At 48.3% G+C, this 14,755-nt stretch overlaps 1 protein-coding gene across 2 annotated transcripts in view; it reads left to right on the top strand.

The window, feature by feature from the left end:
- LOC102108460 (mitogen-activated protein kinase kinase kinase 3-like) overlaps positions 1-14,755 on the top strand; it is a 75,697-nt gene that overhangs the window by 39,797 nt on the left and 21,145 nt on the right. Inside the window, exons 4-7 of one of the 2 annotated variants that reach the window (XM_014256777.2) lie at positions 3,515-3,558; positions 4,553-4,652; positions 9,689-9,802; positions 11,289-11,400. In XM_014256777.2, coding sequence (XP_014112252.2) covers positions 3,515-3,558; positions 4,553-4,652; positions 9,689-9,802; positions 11,289-11,400 — 370 coding nt within the window. The remainder of the gene's footprint in view (positions 1-3,514; positions 3,559-4,552; positions 4,653-9,688; positions 9,803-11,288; positions 11,401-14,755) is intronic. The other variant, XM_088062695.1, reaches the window with a different exon arrangement.

The following is a 14,755-nucleotide window of genomic DNA, read 5'->3' on the forward strand; positions in this document are numbered from 1 at the left end:
AGGGCTTTTGAAGGCCAGACTGTCTGCTGTGGGCAGGGACATCTGTCACTAGACCAGGTTCAATCCAGCCTGGCCTTGAGCACTTCCAGGGATGGGGCATCCACAGCTTTTCTGGGCAACCTGTTCCAGTGTCTCATCAACCCAGTGGTAGAAAATGTCTTCCTTGTATCCTATCTCAGTCTAGCCTCTTGCTGTTGCTCTCATCCAGTCAGTGCAGGACCTGGTAAAACCTCTCTCTCCCTCTTAAAAGCCCCTTTTATATATTGAAATGTTGCAATAAGGCCTCCATGGATCCTTCTCCTCCTCAGGCTGGGCTTTTTCTTCATACCCTTAGCCAAAACCCCTCTTGCCTTCCTGCCTCAGTTTCCCTTGTTGGTTCCATTGCCTGCCTGAGCTCTCACAGTGCTGATGAAAATACTGTTTAAATGCTCTGCCAGAGCTCAAGGTTTAAGGCTGGTTCCTGTGACTGTCCTTACCCCTCTCCTGCACTGCATTTAACACAAGCCTTTGAATATCTCCACTTGCTCTCCTACACCCACTAAGGACCTCTTGGTTGAAGGAGAACAGGCTGCCCTTGGCCTCAGGTGACACCTGATGGCAGGGACAGTGACTAGAACAACCTGGATTGTGCAAGGGGGAGTCACATTCCTCACAAAATGGCAAAAGTGAGTAGGACCCAGCAGTCTCCACCACCCACACCTCTTCCACCTCAACATTTGCACGCTGTGTTAAGTTCCTGATGGAGAAGGTGTTGGTCCTGCATTCCCCCTGAGTGTTCATTTGAGATGCTGGGTGCAGACTCACACGAGGTTGTGCTCCAGCACTTGGCAGTGCCCCAGGCTCCCTGTGTAATCTTGAACCCGTGCTGCAAACCAGACTTCCATGGGTGTAAAAAATCACAGCCTGCTCCAGCATTTAGGAAGTGCTTTGCATCCCCTGAGATTTCCTAGTACTTTGGGCACTGCCCACTCTATTTTTTTTTCCTTTAAAAAAGGGAAAAAGTATTTGTTGTTGATAGCAGTGATTAATTCAGCTTGAGCTGTGGGTCAAAAACATGACCAAGCCAAGGGAAGCCTGAAAAATTAAACTGTAATCAACTTCTCAGACTGATAAATATGAATTTATCCCTCTTCCAAATGCTTGCAAGCTAAAGGTCTTGGTTTCTTTGAGGGAGGCAAGAGGTTAGTGTGTTTTATATTAAAGAAAAATGTTATCTAAGTAAGAAATGAAGTGGCTTTTCATTCCCCTGTTGCAGCCAATGTGTTTGTAGCTCTGCTCAGAGCAGTGTGGGGCAGCTGGCGTCCTTCTGCTGGCGTTGGGCCACGGCACATCAGCCTTGTTGTTGATGTACAAGAAAAGGATGCAGCAGGGTCGTGGCTCATTTTTTTTCATTTTCTTCTCTCTCTGGAGCTTTAGACGAGTGTTCTGACATTTTCCAGCCACAAGCTGTTTTTCAAAACTTGTTTGTCTGTGAAATCTGTGCTGCTCAGCACAAGCAGGCAGCGTGTGCTCTGTCCCAGCTCAGTGCAGTGTTTGGGGCTGTGCTGAAAGTGAAACCTGTGTTTTGAAAGGTTTCCTGCAGTGAGGCCGGAGCTGTGTGAGCTCTTCCCCTTCCATGTCCTGCCCTTTTGTAAGGAGAAACCTCGAAAGTTCCTTGCCCTGATATTTTTTTTTTTTTTCTCTCCTTTTTTGGAGAAGGATTTTGTGGTGTTACAGTCAGTGAACCCAATTTATTGCCAGCATCCAGAAGGGATGAACCAGCCAGGCCTGCTTAGAGAGGCACGTGCAAATAAAAATTGGCATAAAAGAGCCTATTTAGTTTCTTTACCAGCACAGATAATCCAAGGTGGTAATCCCACCTGTATTTGCCTGTCCCTCCAGAATGATTTTAACCTTCAGTACTAGGTTGGTTATGGTCATCTCTTCTCCTTTTGAATTTTGGACAGGTTTAGAATTAATCTGGTATTTTTAAAAGTTGGGCCTGGTTCTGAAAATGAACCTGGAGACTGTCCAAACTTTGTGGGTCTGGAGAAATGGCTATAGCCCCTGAGGTGATGTAAGTGCCTGTTTAGCACAGGCCTGTATCACTGCTGGAGTGCCCCACTTGGTGACTGTCCCAGCACTGGTTCTTCCCAGCCCTTCCAGAAACACAGAAAATGCCATGAGCAGAGATAATGAGGATGCATTCCGGGTGATCCAGCGTGTTTACCCCGAATCTGTTTTTAAGCCTTTCAACAGAATTGCCTCCAGCCTTGACTTCCTGAATTTTGGTGGGTGTTTGCAGAACTGGAGGAGCTGTCGGTTTTAAAACAAACCGGAGGGAGCCCGTCCAGCTCGTTTTCCTCGTTAGGAACAAAGCTGTTTCACTGCAGCTCTGCTTTCCCTCTGAGAGGATGGAAAGTGTGCCTTCACACGCTGGCAGCCCAGGCCCAGAGATAAGTCCTGTGCTCAGGAAGGGCTGTCACCCACCCAGCTGGGAGTTATCCCTGTGAGACGCCGGACCGAGCCCTCCCTGGGGTTCCACCTCGGAGGGAGGTGGCCAGAACTTCTCTCTGCATGGGAAGAGAGCTGTTTGAGGAGGCTGGTGGGCTCTGGGGGGGGAAACATGCTGGTTAAGTGGGGTGACTAGACCTGGTCTGGGAAGTAAAGAGGGTTTTGATCTGTGTTGGAGACCATTGGAAAGTCCTGGAATGATCTAAGGGATGCTGGAGGGATGCTTGGCTCAGACTTGGTCTGAGAAGCCAGAGGAATGAAAAGGCTCCTTGTGGTCTTGATTGCACAAATAGAGGATGGGAGAAGTGGTTTTTGCTGGTCCCTGCACAGCTGTGTGCTCAGTGTGCCTGTGATTCCACTGGCTCTTCTTGGGGCAAATTTTGTGGTTTCTCTTGAGGTGAGAAATGGGTCATTTCAGGGTGGGCATTTGCTGTGCATTGTGTATTGGGCCTGGTACACTTTGCATTTTGTAGGTCCTAACAAAATAGAAACTGGCACTTCAACCATCCTAGCACTGCTGGCTTTAAAATCCTAGACTGTCTCCATTTCCATTAGAGATTGCTCTCTTTTACTTTTTAATTCTTCACCCCAAATACTCCTGTGTTCTAGTAAACATCCTCTGAGGGTTTTTTTTGGGTTTCCAGCAGGAAAGTACTGGGGTGAAACCGTGGAAAGCACTGAAGGTAGACAGACATCAGACACTTAACATGTTGGCCTCTTTGATAATAGTGCCTTGCTCCCAAGTGAGTTTAGGACTATCTTCCACCTTATGAATTAATTTTATTAAAACTAACAGTTGTAGAGGCAAGTGTCTTCTTGTTTACAGAGGAACTTACAAGCACATTCCTCAGCAGTGTGGAGTGTCCCCTAAGGCTGTGAGTCCACCAGGCAGCTGGGCCTAAATAAACCAGATGCCTTACGGAACTAGGAGAGTCTCCCTGAGAGCTCCTGTCAGCTTTGGGTCTGTGAGTCAATCCAGGATGCAGTTTGGGACCTCACCATTCTCTGCTTTTTCTTTCAGCAGCGAAGTGTCAGGATCAAGTTTGAATATGAAGGAGAGAAAAGGTAGGTACCTAGTCCAGTCCCCTGTGAGTACAGGGACAAGTTCCCTTTTCCACCCAACACTGTCCTGCTGACTTCAGCCAGCTGCAGCTGAGCTCACAGCAGGATTCATTCCCCTAAAATCAGCTGCATTTTATATGCAAGAGCCCTGCCTCTTCATCCCATTTGCCACAAGAAGCTCCTGGGATTTGCACGCAGGCAAAATGGTTCCAAGCTGGAAGTCATTAAATGCCTCTTTTACCAGGGACATTGGGTGCATGCTTTTCTCTTCTTAATTCTTGAGCCCTGCTGAACCTCAGTAGAGCTGGAACTCTACAGAAATGTGTCCTTTGATTAGCAGTCCATGACACTTACTTAAGATAACCAGATTTTGGGCATGGGTCCCATAAAAATAGGGCTGGGAGTTAAAGCTTGTCCGCCCTTCCCTGCTTGACATTTTCGTGGAATCACCTCTGCTTGGTGACTGTGACAGGGCAGGACACAGGCTGATGGTCCAAGATGCATGTTAAAGCCAAAGAAAATTTAATTAGTGTTATTTTAGGGTTAGATGGTACCTGCTGTAAATACCTATAGAAGTGCTGCGTGTGATGGTACAGGAGAGTCACAGGATGCCAAACTACATTGTCCCCACTTCCAGCCCTCCTCTCCATTCAGAGCCTCTTGATGAAAATAGAGATGATAAATCACTGACCATTGCCTGATCTGGGTTTTCTCCAGTGGAGGGCTGCTGGACTTTCTTTTTTTCCACCTGTACATCACACTAGAGGGAGGAGCAGAGGAGCTGCACAAAGATTTTTGGTAGATACTCTTGCAGGGTAGTCAAGTCCCCTCTTGGGCACAGCAGAGGAGCAGCATTTCTGTGAGTGTAAAAGCAAGGAGCAGTCTTTATGCTTCGTGATGGAATATAAATTCTTTCTCCTGTACTGTCAGTCAAATCCCAAACTCCAGTAGGTTTCTACTAAACTGAGGCTGTTGTTGTGTTTGCTTTTATGTACAGGATTATCCAGTTTCCAAGGCCAGTCAAATTCAAGGAGGTGGTGCAGAAGGTCACGGATGCTTTTGGACAGACGATGGACTTGGTCTGTGTGAACAATGAGGTACTCTCCTCCTTACTGCTGAGGGGCAGCTTTGGGGTGCCTGGTGCCAGCCTCAGAATTGAGCAGCGGTTTGTTCTGAAGGCCCTGATTTTGTGTTTTACTTGGATGTGAAAAAAATAACCTTATTTTGTGGTTCCTGGCTAGTGAGTGCACAAGAGCTGTTGTCTGGACACAGCTCAGATGGATTCTCAGACTCCAAGCCAGGATTTTCCTTTGTCAGAATTATTTCGAGTAAGGCCTGTTACGCAGGAACATTGTCTTTTCCCCAGAACAAAAGATCCCCCTCACTCAGGCGGGGATGTGAAGTCTCCCCACCTCGGGGGCAGTTGCAGGAGCGTGAAGTGCAAAGCAGGAGGGACAGTGCTGCTCACACAGTGTTCTTTTATCTAGCACTGACTTTGTCTGGCCCAAACCCCCAGCACGACGTGCACGTTCTTGTGGCTGGGTCCGCAGTGAAATGTGCATCACTGAACGTTCCTCCAGCAGCTCTTGTGGCCACATAAAAGCAGCCAAGAAACCCTTCCTCTGCAATCCTTGCATTTCAAGGCTAGAAGGTCTTTCTCCTCCATCATTCAGCACACAGGCCTCTGTGTTTTTCCCACTTTCTCTTTGAGCCCAGCACTGTGTGTGAAAGGAGGGCTGCTAGCAGAAGGGGGAAATCCTTGGCATCTGTTTTGGTGTGCTCAGTGTTTTCTTGTGAGGCATCAGGAGCCACTGGACTCTTGGGGTGGGTTTGGCTTTGGGAAAGAAGAGAGGGCCAAATGGCAAAGAGGTGGGCTTTTAAACACAGATCCTTTTGGATCTGCCCTGACAGCTGGCTTGTTCAAGTATTAATTGCAGATGACCTGCAGCCTTTGATCAAAGTATGAATGGAGAGGTCCTGAAGAGACCTTTCTTCTTTTTTTCCCCCATTTATTATTTTCTCCCTTCTGTTTCAATAGAGATTTGCTCCACAAAGAAAGTTCCTATTCTTCTACAATAGGTACCTCATGATACCAAAGTGTTTCCACTGGGTTTTGACTTTGAATGCAGTCAGGTTTCTAATCTTGGGCATTCTTTGACAGCCCTCTGGGGAAAAGCCTGCCATTGAATTCTCCAGGAATGACTCATTTCATTCCAGGTTTCTTCCCACTGGAAGAGGATTTCTTTCCAACAACAGCAAACAGAAGCTTAAATAATGCATTTTATCCCATGTTAGAGACTCTCTTTCTGGGCCTGTGCAGAGCACATAGCAGGTCCATGAGTGGGCCTTTGGGTACTCCTGGTTTCTTAGGGCTGGGGATGACTTCCAGTGCTTTGTTTTCCTACACATAAAAGTTCCACCTCATGAGAGCCCACAGCTTTGGGAAGATGTCTGAGAAGTAGTAACTCAGGGTTGTTGTTGTGGAAACACTATAAACAGACAAGAGGCGTCTTTGGGGACATACCCTGTGTGTACACGTGGTGACACCCCAGCATCTGGCTCCTGGGTCAGTGTTTTGGGTGTCATGACACCCAAAATTCCAGAGGGAACATGACCACAGACTCATTGCAGTTAAATATTTCACCCTGTCTTTATGCTCCAGGGGAACTGGGCAGTAATTCTTTCCTGCCATCAGTCATCTCTCTTGCCATGGCGCCTTGTAGACCAAATTTACACTGAGGTCAGCAGGCCCCTGCAAAATCTCACCGAGTGGCAGTCCCTGGCCTGGTGGAGGAGGTGTCCTGAGGCCAGGATCAGCGAGATGAGCATGCCAGCTGGGTGGAGCAGGGGCACGCATGAATCACATCCTGGTGGGACCACGGAATCAGCAGGCTGGGGCTGGTGTAGATAAGAGCAGGGCCTGGCCATGGGTGTCCCCCATGGGGCATGTCTGTGTTAGTTCTTGGCTGGGCTCATCTTTCTGAGGAGTGGGAGCAAAGCCTGGCCTGGCCAGGGGCAGCACAGACACCACTTGTGATGTGACCTTGGGCCGAAGGTCACTGAACCTCAATGTGCCACCACTTCTCTTCTGACCTCCCATTGTCTCCTCCAAGGCTGCCCCTTAGCATCATTCTGGAGGTCAGGGAGAGTTAAAACCTGGAGAAATGGTAGAGGCACCATTATGGGGGGGGGAGGGAGGAGATAAAAGCATATTTAACAAACATTTGTCGAGAATTGTTGATGCCAGTTGGTCCTGCAGTGGGCAGGAAGATGAACTAATTGACCTCTCAGATTTTTCCCCAACCCTGTTTCCTACAATTCTTTGGCTTTCTGTGGTGTCTTACGGGGTGAGGTCTGACAGTGCTGCTGTAGCTGGTGAAACCTCAGCCTTTGCCCTCACTTTCTTAACCTGCAGTGGAGAGACCATCAAATTCCCCACTAAAACATCAGGCTCCAGGGGAGGGTACTATTTAAAAGCAAGAAAAAAAATCTAATAAGCTCTATTTGTGCAACTTCTGTGTAGGTAAACTTTGCTGTTAATTACAGCTACTCAGTCTTTAGCTCAAATAAACCCAGTTTCTGGAAATCCATGCTGGCAATTACTTCCATGGCTCTGCATGAGTCTGTTTTGAGTTTCATGCCTAGCAGATACCTGTTCCTGATATCCGTATGTGCCACAGTCTGGAAGCCAAATGGAGCAGAATTTTCTTGCCAGATGTGGGTAATAGGTAAAGCCAAGCTAAATACTGGCTCCAATCCCTTTACAAGAGGGCAATTTCTCCCTGATGTTTTTGGCTCCTCTGAAGGAGGCACGCAAACATGTTCATGTTGTGATGTTGGAGAGAGAAAGAGTGACCTACAGAACATTCTGTTCAGAGCTGCAGCTGGGGGATTGCTCTAAGCACTTGTGAGGAGCTCAGTGAAGGGGTGGGTGAGCAGAAGGGCTGAGCTTAGAGTGCAGAGTCAAATTCTGTTTGGTGGTGAAACAAGGGAGAGCAGCTCTCCACCATTCTGAGTCTGGGTGAGTGTAGAGGAGGAGCCCTGCCTGCTTGAGCCAGAGCCTTTATGAACTTGAAGAGGATTAAGTGCCCCAAGGGAATCTCTCCACCTCTACTGCTCAAGGGAGCAGGCTGAGCACTGCATGTAGGAGACATAATCAGTACCAGCTTTGTCTGATGTGTGGGGAATACAGGTTGTTCATTCAAATTGAATGAAGGCTGAAAGGAAATCACAGGATCACAGAATGGGTCAGGCTGGAAGGCACCACAGTGGGTCATCTGGTCCAATCTCCCTTCTTAAGTAAGGTCAAGAAGAGAGAGAAGCACATGGCACAGGATTGTGTCCAGATGGCTCTGAATATCCCCAGTAAGGGACACTCCACACCCTCTCTGGGCAATCTGTTCAGGGCTTGGTCACTGCACAGGGGAGGAGTTCTGCCTCCAGTGCAGGAGAAACTTCCTGGGATCAGTTCTTGTCTGTTCCTCCTGTCCCATTGCTGGCCCCTAAGGAGCAGAGCCTGATCCCTGCTCTGAGCCTTCCCTGCAGTCAAGCACAGACAGGGATGGGGTCCCCTGTCAGCATCTCCTCTTGAGCCTGAGCAGCCCCAGCTCCTTCAGCCTTTCCTCATAAGAGAGATGCTCCAATCCCTTAATCTCCCTTGTAGCCTCAGCTGTCCCTGCTCCAGGAGCTCCCTGTCTCTCTCAAGTCCACAGCTGGGCACAGCGCTCCAGATGTGCCTCACAGGGCTGGGCAGAGGGGCAGGATCCCTGCCCTGACCTGCTGGAAATGCTCTTCCCAATGCACCCCAGAATATCTCTGGCCTTCTGGGCCATAAGGCCAAGAGCACACAGTCTGAGGTGTATTTGCCTACAGGCCAACAGCCAAACCCTTGGCAACACCCTGGGATCAAAAAGGTTGTCCCAGTCGGCTTGTGAGGGTCACCTTGTGTGGCAGCTGCTCTGAGGTGGGTTTGCTGTGGCTGGTGGCAGCAGCCCAAATCACCTGGAGGCCTGAGCCACTTTTCAGGAGTTCTGGGAAGCTGTGGCTCCCAGAGAGAGCCTGCTGGGAGCTGTGGCTGCTCGCTGCCTTTGCTCAGTGGAGTTCCAGTGTACTTTGGCACAGGCATGAGAATAACATGTGCTTTGTTGGCCGGATCCAGTGCCCGAAGCAACCTGCAGAGGCTGAAGCCTGTTTGGTATGAGATTAGGCAGAATATCCCAAAATGAGGGGCAAGAAGTTGTGCTTTTAATCTTAGCCCAGGGCAGCAGAAGGCCACAGAGCTCCTCTGAAGTGCAGCTGTGTTGGGTGTTGGAGGCTTTGCAGGCTGTCTGCAGGACATGGTACACCACACAGCAAGGTTGGGGGGGTCAAATTCCCCGTGGAGGTATGAGGGAAATAGTCTGCCACTTCCCAGGAAAACATCAGGGCTTTTTGCTGCCTGACAGAGACGGCACTGTGTAGTTCTCTGTTCTTACAAAGAGCAGAAGCTGAATTTGTTCTGCTGGGAGTGAAAGAAGTGATTCTTGGAAGGAGAGCAATGCACACCTTGCACATCAAAAGGGAAGAGAGTTATTTGTGGGATGTTCCCTGGTTTCACCTGGTGGCCAGACACCAGGGAGCTGTGTCAGTGTGCAGAACACAAGCTGCAGCAGTAGGGAAGGGCACAAAGCATCTGCCAGAGTGAATCCTTGGGTGCAGCTCGCTGGTGTATTGGAGCACCAGCATGACCATCAACCCAGGAAGAACGTGTGGGGTTGTTTTGGGGCTGGGTAGCAGCAGATCCCACCTGCAGAATCAGAGCAGCCCCAGAGTAGCAGGCAGCAAGCCCAAGGTTTCATCCCAGCCCTCTCCTTTTCCCACTAGCTGTGGATCTCTGGTGTGACCTTTAAGCTTTCTCCTCGCAGATGTTGTTTGTTGTGATTTTTTTTTGCATCTGTTCCTTGGTAAATGAGGTCTTGGAAGAAAATGTTAGAGCTCAGCAAGCTGGAGGGCACAGGGCTCCGTTTTCCATCGCCTCCTTGGGCTCCTCCCTCATCCCCCGATTCCCAGGCTGCTCCCTGTAAGGATCTGGCTCCTTCTGTTTACCCAAAAGTGTGACATTGCCATCCTTTGGTGTTTGTTTAATCCCTTCCAGCTCCTGATCCCATTGAATTCCCAGGAAGATTTGGACAAAGCGATGGAACAGTTGGAGCTGAGCCCTTCCCTGAAGAGCCTGCGGATCCTTGTGAGCGCTCCAAAGAAAGCGAATGTGAGCCCTTCGCCTTCTCTGCTCTTTTGTGTCTGGAGTGAGATGCCTTGTTATTGTGTTGGGGAGTGGAAAAGAGTCTCCTGACGGTGCAGAGCAGAGGGCAAGCTGGTTATGAGGAGGGTCATCCCTGCTCTGGCTCAGCTGCTCAGAAATCTTCCTGTGATAGTAGCCCAGAGGCTGAGCTCAGCATGCCCTGGCTCCTCCTGCATCCTGTGAAGGGTTAAATACCAGACTGACCCTCAAACAAGGTTAAACCCTGAGAGAACTCCTTGTGCTTTCTTTCTAGAGATGCTGCCACCATTCCTTTTCACCTCTCCTCTGTATTCAGGGTGATGCCCTGGTCCTTGCCGTGCTGGGTGGCAGCGTGGGGACTGTTCCCTGCACGTGCTGCAGTGGTGCTAAAGGCTGGGAAGAGCAAACCGAAGAATCCTTCGGTCTCATGCAGAACTGTCTGCATTTTTTCCATCTTTATTTATTTATTAGTTTTTCCTGAGCTCAGTGGTTTTGCAGTTAAGCCTGTTAGCTTGACCTCGCTTGCACGGAGCGTCTTGCCAAAGCACATGTCGTGCTGCCCCAAGCACAGGCTGTAAGCAAGGGATTTGTAGATGTTGCAACTCTGTTTCTTCTTTTTATTTCCTAGAAGTACTGGAGAGACTGGGAGTCTTGAAACTCACAGTGCTTATCCCCATTCTCAGCCCTTGGAGCTCCTCCTCTCCTTTTGAGAGGCTTGGGAGGTGCAGGGAGTAGAGCCCCAGGGAAACTGAGCCATCAGCTGGGGTTTCCTAAACCGTAGGTGGCAATGGGGCAATCTGTGGGAGCACAGCAGAGAGCAGAGGAGCCAGGTAGATTCCTGCCTGCCTTTGGGAGCAGGTCCATCTCTTCCTGTGGCCATGCTCCTGCGTGTGAGAACACGCCATTCCGAGGTCATATATAAGATTATCATAAAGTCACAGCTCACTGTAGCGTGTGGTCTTAGTAAAACCTGGCCACTGCCAAGTTACCAGCTGGATATGTATTTCTTTGCTCTTCCCTTACCTGTCTTCCCTGATTTTCCACTCTCTCTGTTCCTCTGCCCTGTTACAGAGGAACCTCTGCAGTGCCTGGGCTGCCACTGGAGTCTAGGGAGCACAGAGGAGAGGTGCTGATTTTGGGATTGCAAGTGTTTTCAGTCCATGATCAGTCTCTGTACCTATCTGGAGATAATGGAGTGCAGGAATAGTCTTTTATGTCAAATATTTCTATTTACCATTGTCTGTGGGAGCTTAATGTTATTAGACCATTTTATTAGCAGATGTGACTTGTGTTTGAATGGTTTTTGGATCACTCTAGATTACGTGCATGTCTTCTTTCTTTTCTTTTTTTCTTTTTTTTTTTTTTTTTAATAGTTCTTGGGTAATAGGGTCACAGGGAGCCAAATACAGGGTTTCACATGGTGTGTCCACAGGGCTCTGGCCAGTTCTGATCATTCCCTTTGTCTGATCACCAGCTCCTGCAGCCAAACAACAGCAAGCAGCATGAGATGAGGATCTCCAGATCCATGGGCGATATCATGGGATCCCTGTACAAAGACTCCGAGAGGACGCGCAAGTATTCGACAGGTCAGTGAAACACACTGGGGTGTTCTGTGCTATTTCAACCTGGCCACCACCTTCTTCCTCTTTTTTTTGTCACAACCCTGTGGGTGTTAAGAGTGTGGATGGCCACCCTGATGTCCCCCACAGTAACTCAGTGCAGCTGCTGCTCGTCCTCAGCCTGAGGAAGAGACTCTGCAGGCTGGGCGAGGTTGTGCTGAGCAGAGTCATTTTGAGCATGCAGGTGAAGAGAACAGGGGACCTGGGATGTAATTTGGGGGTGGGAAATGCAGTGATAAAAATTTCCAGAGAATTTGATTCCACTGAGCTTTATCAAAGTGAAGAGTGATAATCTATAGGAATCCAAGGCTGTTTGGGACCTCTGTTTCTTCCTTTAACTGTGTGCTGTTGTTCTCTGTCTGTCCCCCTTTCTCAGCTGGCAGGATAATGTAGCTGAGTGGGCTCGGGCTCCTTAGCTCCTGGGCTGGGACCAGCTTCACCACATGAAGACCAAATTTGTGTCTGTTTGCCACCAATCTGTTCTTGTGGGTGAAATGACATCTCTGGTAGCTGTTTCTGGGGTTTCTCAGGGGCAGGTGTGCGGTGTTTTGCAGTGGTGACATTCCAGAGGAAGGGGAGCATCCCTTTCCTTCAGAGGCACTGGAAGTAGTACCTGCAAGCCCTGAAACCAGGCTGGCAAACACCTCAACTCCTCTTGCAGCCCTGCATGGACTGGAGTTTGTTTGTAGCCTGGTGTCGTTTCCTCTTTGGTTTTCTGGAGTTGGTGCTTTCCTTGCTTCCTAAAATACTCTGAGCTTTTAGCAATCCTTTTGATCAGCTGTCTGTAGGAGCTTTTGTGTGAAGTACCTTGTAGGATTTTGTAGAGAGCAGGGTGCCTTGTGCAGAGCTGGTGAAGCAGTACATGGGACTGTATAGCAGGAGTAAAATTCTATTCCAGCCTGCAGGCAGGGTGAATGATTTTTTTACACAGTGTGACACCCACAGCTGATGTGGGTGTAGGTTATAGGGGAACTTCTACAGATCTTAATCATTTTCATGCAAGTACTTGCCAGCTGTAGAACTGACAGCCTTGAATAAAGTAGGCTTCTCCTTCAGAAATACACATGGAGAAATCTAAAGGTCCTCTGTACTTACATGGCAGTAAATACTTCCAAACTCTCCTCTGTGCAACAAAAGAGTGTTTTTCTCCAAGGACTCATCCCTTCTGCTTCATAGCCTGTGCTGGTAACCTCTCCTGTGGTTGGCTGCATCTCAGACAAGATGTATAGAAAATGTTCTTCTAGGGTAGGTCCAGCATATCCTTTGTGCAGCCATGCCCAGCTCTTGCTGATGCCAGGGGTGGGTGGCACATGTGCAAGGGCTCTCTTTGAGCCTGGTGTTTGGATGTACCAGGGTTGTCTTTTTCTGTTTGTTTTTCTTCCTAGCTCACATGGTTTTTGAGAGTTTGGCAGAGTCACTAGATGACCCTGAATGAAATGCACATGTAAAGCACAGAGTCTCAGCAGAAACTGTGCTTGAGCAAAGCTTCTCTGCTGCCCTTTTCTTTGGTATGTGTTAGGCTGCTAATGAGCAAAGAGCTGTGGCACTGGGAGCTGTCACTGACGTGTGAGCCTGAGCATGATGGGCAGGATTGATTCCATGTGTAGTTGTGCTAGTGGGAAGATGGGTTCTTGTGAAGTTAAGACTTTCCTACCAACTTTTATGCTGTGCTTTGGCCTCTCCTTCCTCTTCTGGAGCTGCTGGTTCCTGACCAGCTCTGCACCACTGACTGTGATGTGTTGCTGCCTTAAGAACGCCCCAAGGCAAGGCAGAGGGTGAGATACCAGCTGTGCAAGGGTGAGAGCCTGAGGCACAAATGGATTTTGAGGGGATGCTTGAAGAGCAGAGTGGAGGAATGGAGCTGCTGCTTTATGCATGTTAATTATGCTATATTGCTCTAATGTGCTGCTTCAGTCAAGGTAACAGAGGAGGAGCACTGGGCAGCACTGGCTGTGGGGTGCAGAGTGTGCTAAAGTTGGGATTTTCAGGAGCTAATGCACCAAACTCTGAGTCCTTTCACACTTTTGGCACTTTTACATGGTCAGGTGGCAGAAGTAACCAGCCCAAGCATCAGTCATACCTGTTTCTTTTTCCATAGAAACCATCAGTCTTGTGAGGAGGCTTCAACAAGCCCTCAGAGTGACAACAGAAGGTTACTCCTCTCTTTGGGTTATCTGTAGGAAGCTACTGCAGCTCTTCTTAGGGGGTGCTCACAATCCAGCAGATGCATTTAACTCTCCTGAGTCAGAGCTGGGTTGTCCAGCAGCTGGGCAGAAAGCTGAAAGGGAGAGCAGCGTTTCAAATGGAGCATAAAAGCCAGTGTCGGGAAATACAGACAGACATGATGCTGTGTTTTGTTTTCCCAGAGTGGGGGTTTCACTGAACTTGGTGCATAGTCAAAAGGCATCCTAAGAGGCTGGGAATTCTGTAGGAGAAACTCTTTTCCCTTGTATTCACAAGGCATTTCACAGTATTTGCCTTCTGCTGTCATCAGAGTAGTTGGTCTCAAAAGAGGTTCTTAGCTCAGCTTTTTCTCTTGAAACCACATTTAAAAGGAGGTTGAACGTGTCTTTATAATAAAAGGTAGTTCAGGGTCATGTTCTCCGTGTTTCTGAGATGTCTCATGTTTTTCTGCTGACTTTGCCATGTAAGCAGCAGCGGAAAATAATAAAACTGTATGTAATTGGCACAAGAACATTGGAAGGGAGGTAGATGTTCTGGGGAAGATTTAGCTATTTTTGCTTCTGCTGGGCAGAAAATGTCTTCATGCCGTGTCCCTGAAAAACCTTATTCAAAGTCAATATTTTCTTTTTTTTTCTTTTTTTTCCCCATAAACTTTTTCAGTGGAAATCCCCTTCCAGTTTTTTGGTGGCCAGCAAAAGCACAAGGGAACTTGGACTGAAAAAAGAAAATTTTCTGGGTTCAGAATTTTCAGATAACTCAGGATTGTTTTTATTTACTTTGAAGAAATACACATTTCAGAGCATTATCCAAAAATTACTTAACAGCCCCATTCCAGCATCACCATTTCAGTGGAAACATTTACCAGAATAAAACCCTTAATTTACTGTTTTTTTCATGGAAAACCAGGCTGCTGAGCCATGGCTTCATGTGCCTGCCAGCTCTCTCCAAACAAGGAGTGTTGCAGCAGTTAGGTTGGATGACACCTGCTCTGTTTTGAGAAGAGGAGGAAAATTTATCTTTGTGCATCATGCCAGTTGCCTTAGAGCCAGAAGATAGGTTCTGTCTTGCTTATTGGTTGAAAAATTTGCCCTAAATTTGCCTTAAATCAAAATGTAGAAATCCACGCTCAGAAGGATCA

The sequence above is a fragment of the Pseudopodoces humilis genome, chromosome 1 (genome assembly GCF_049639895.1).
Source record: "Pseudopodoces humilis isolate 2021_Gansu_Grassland_sample_001 chromosome 1, ASM4963989v1, whole genome shotgun sequence".
NCBI classification, from domain to species: domain Eukaryota; kingdom Metazoa; phylum Chordata; class Aves; order Passeriformes; family Paridae; genus Pseudopodoces; species Pseudopodoces humilis.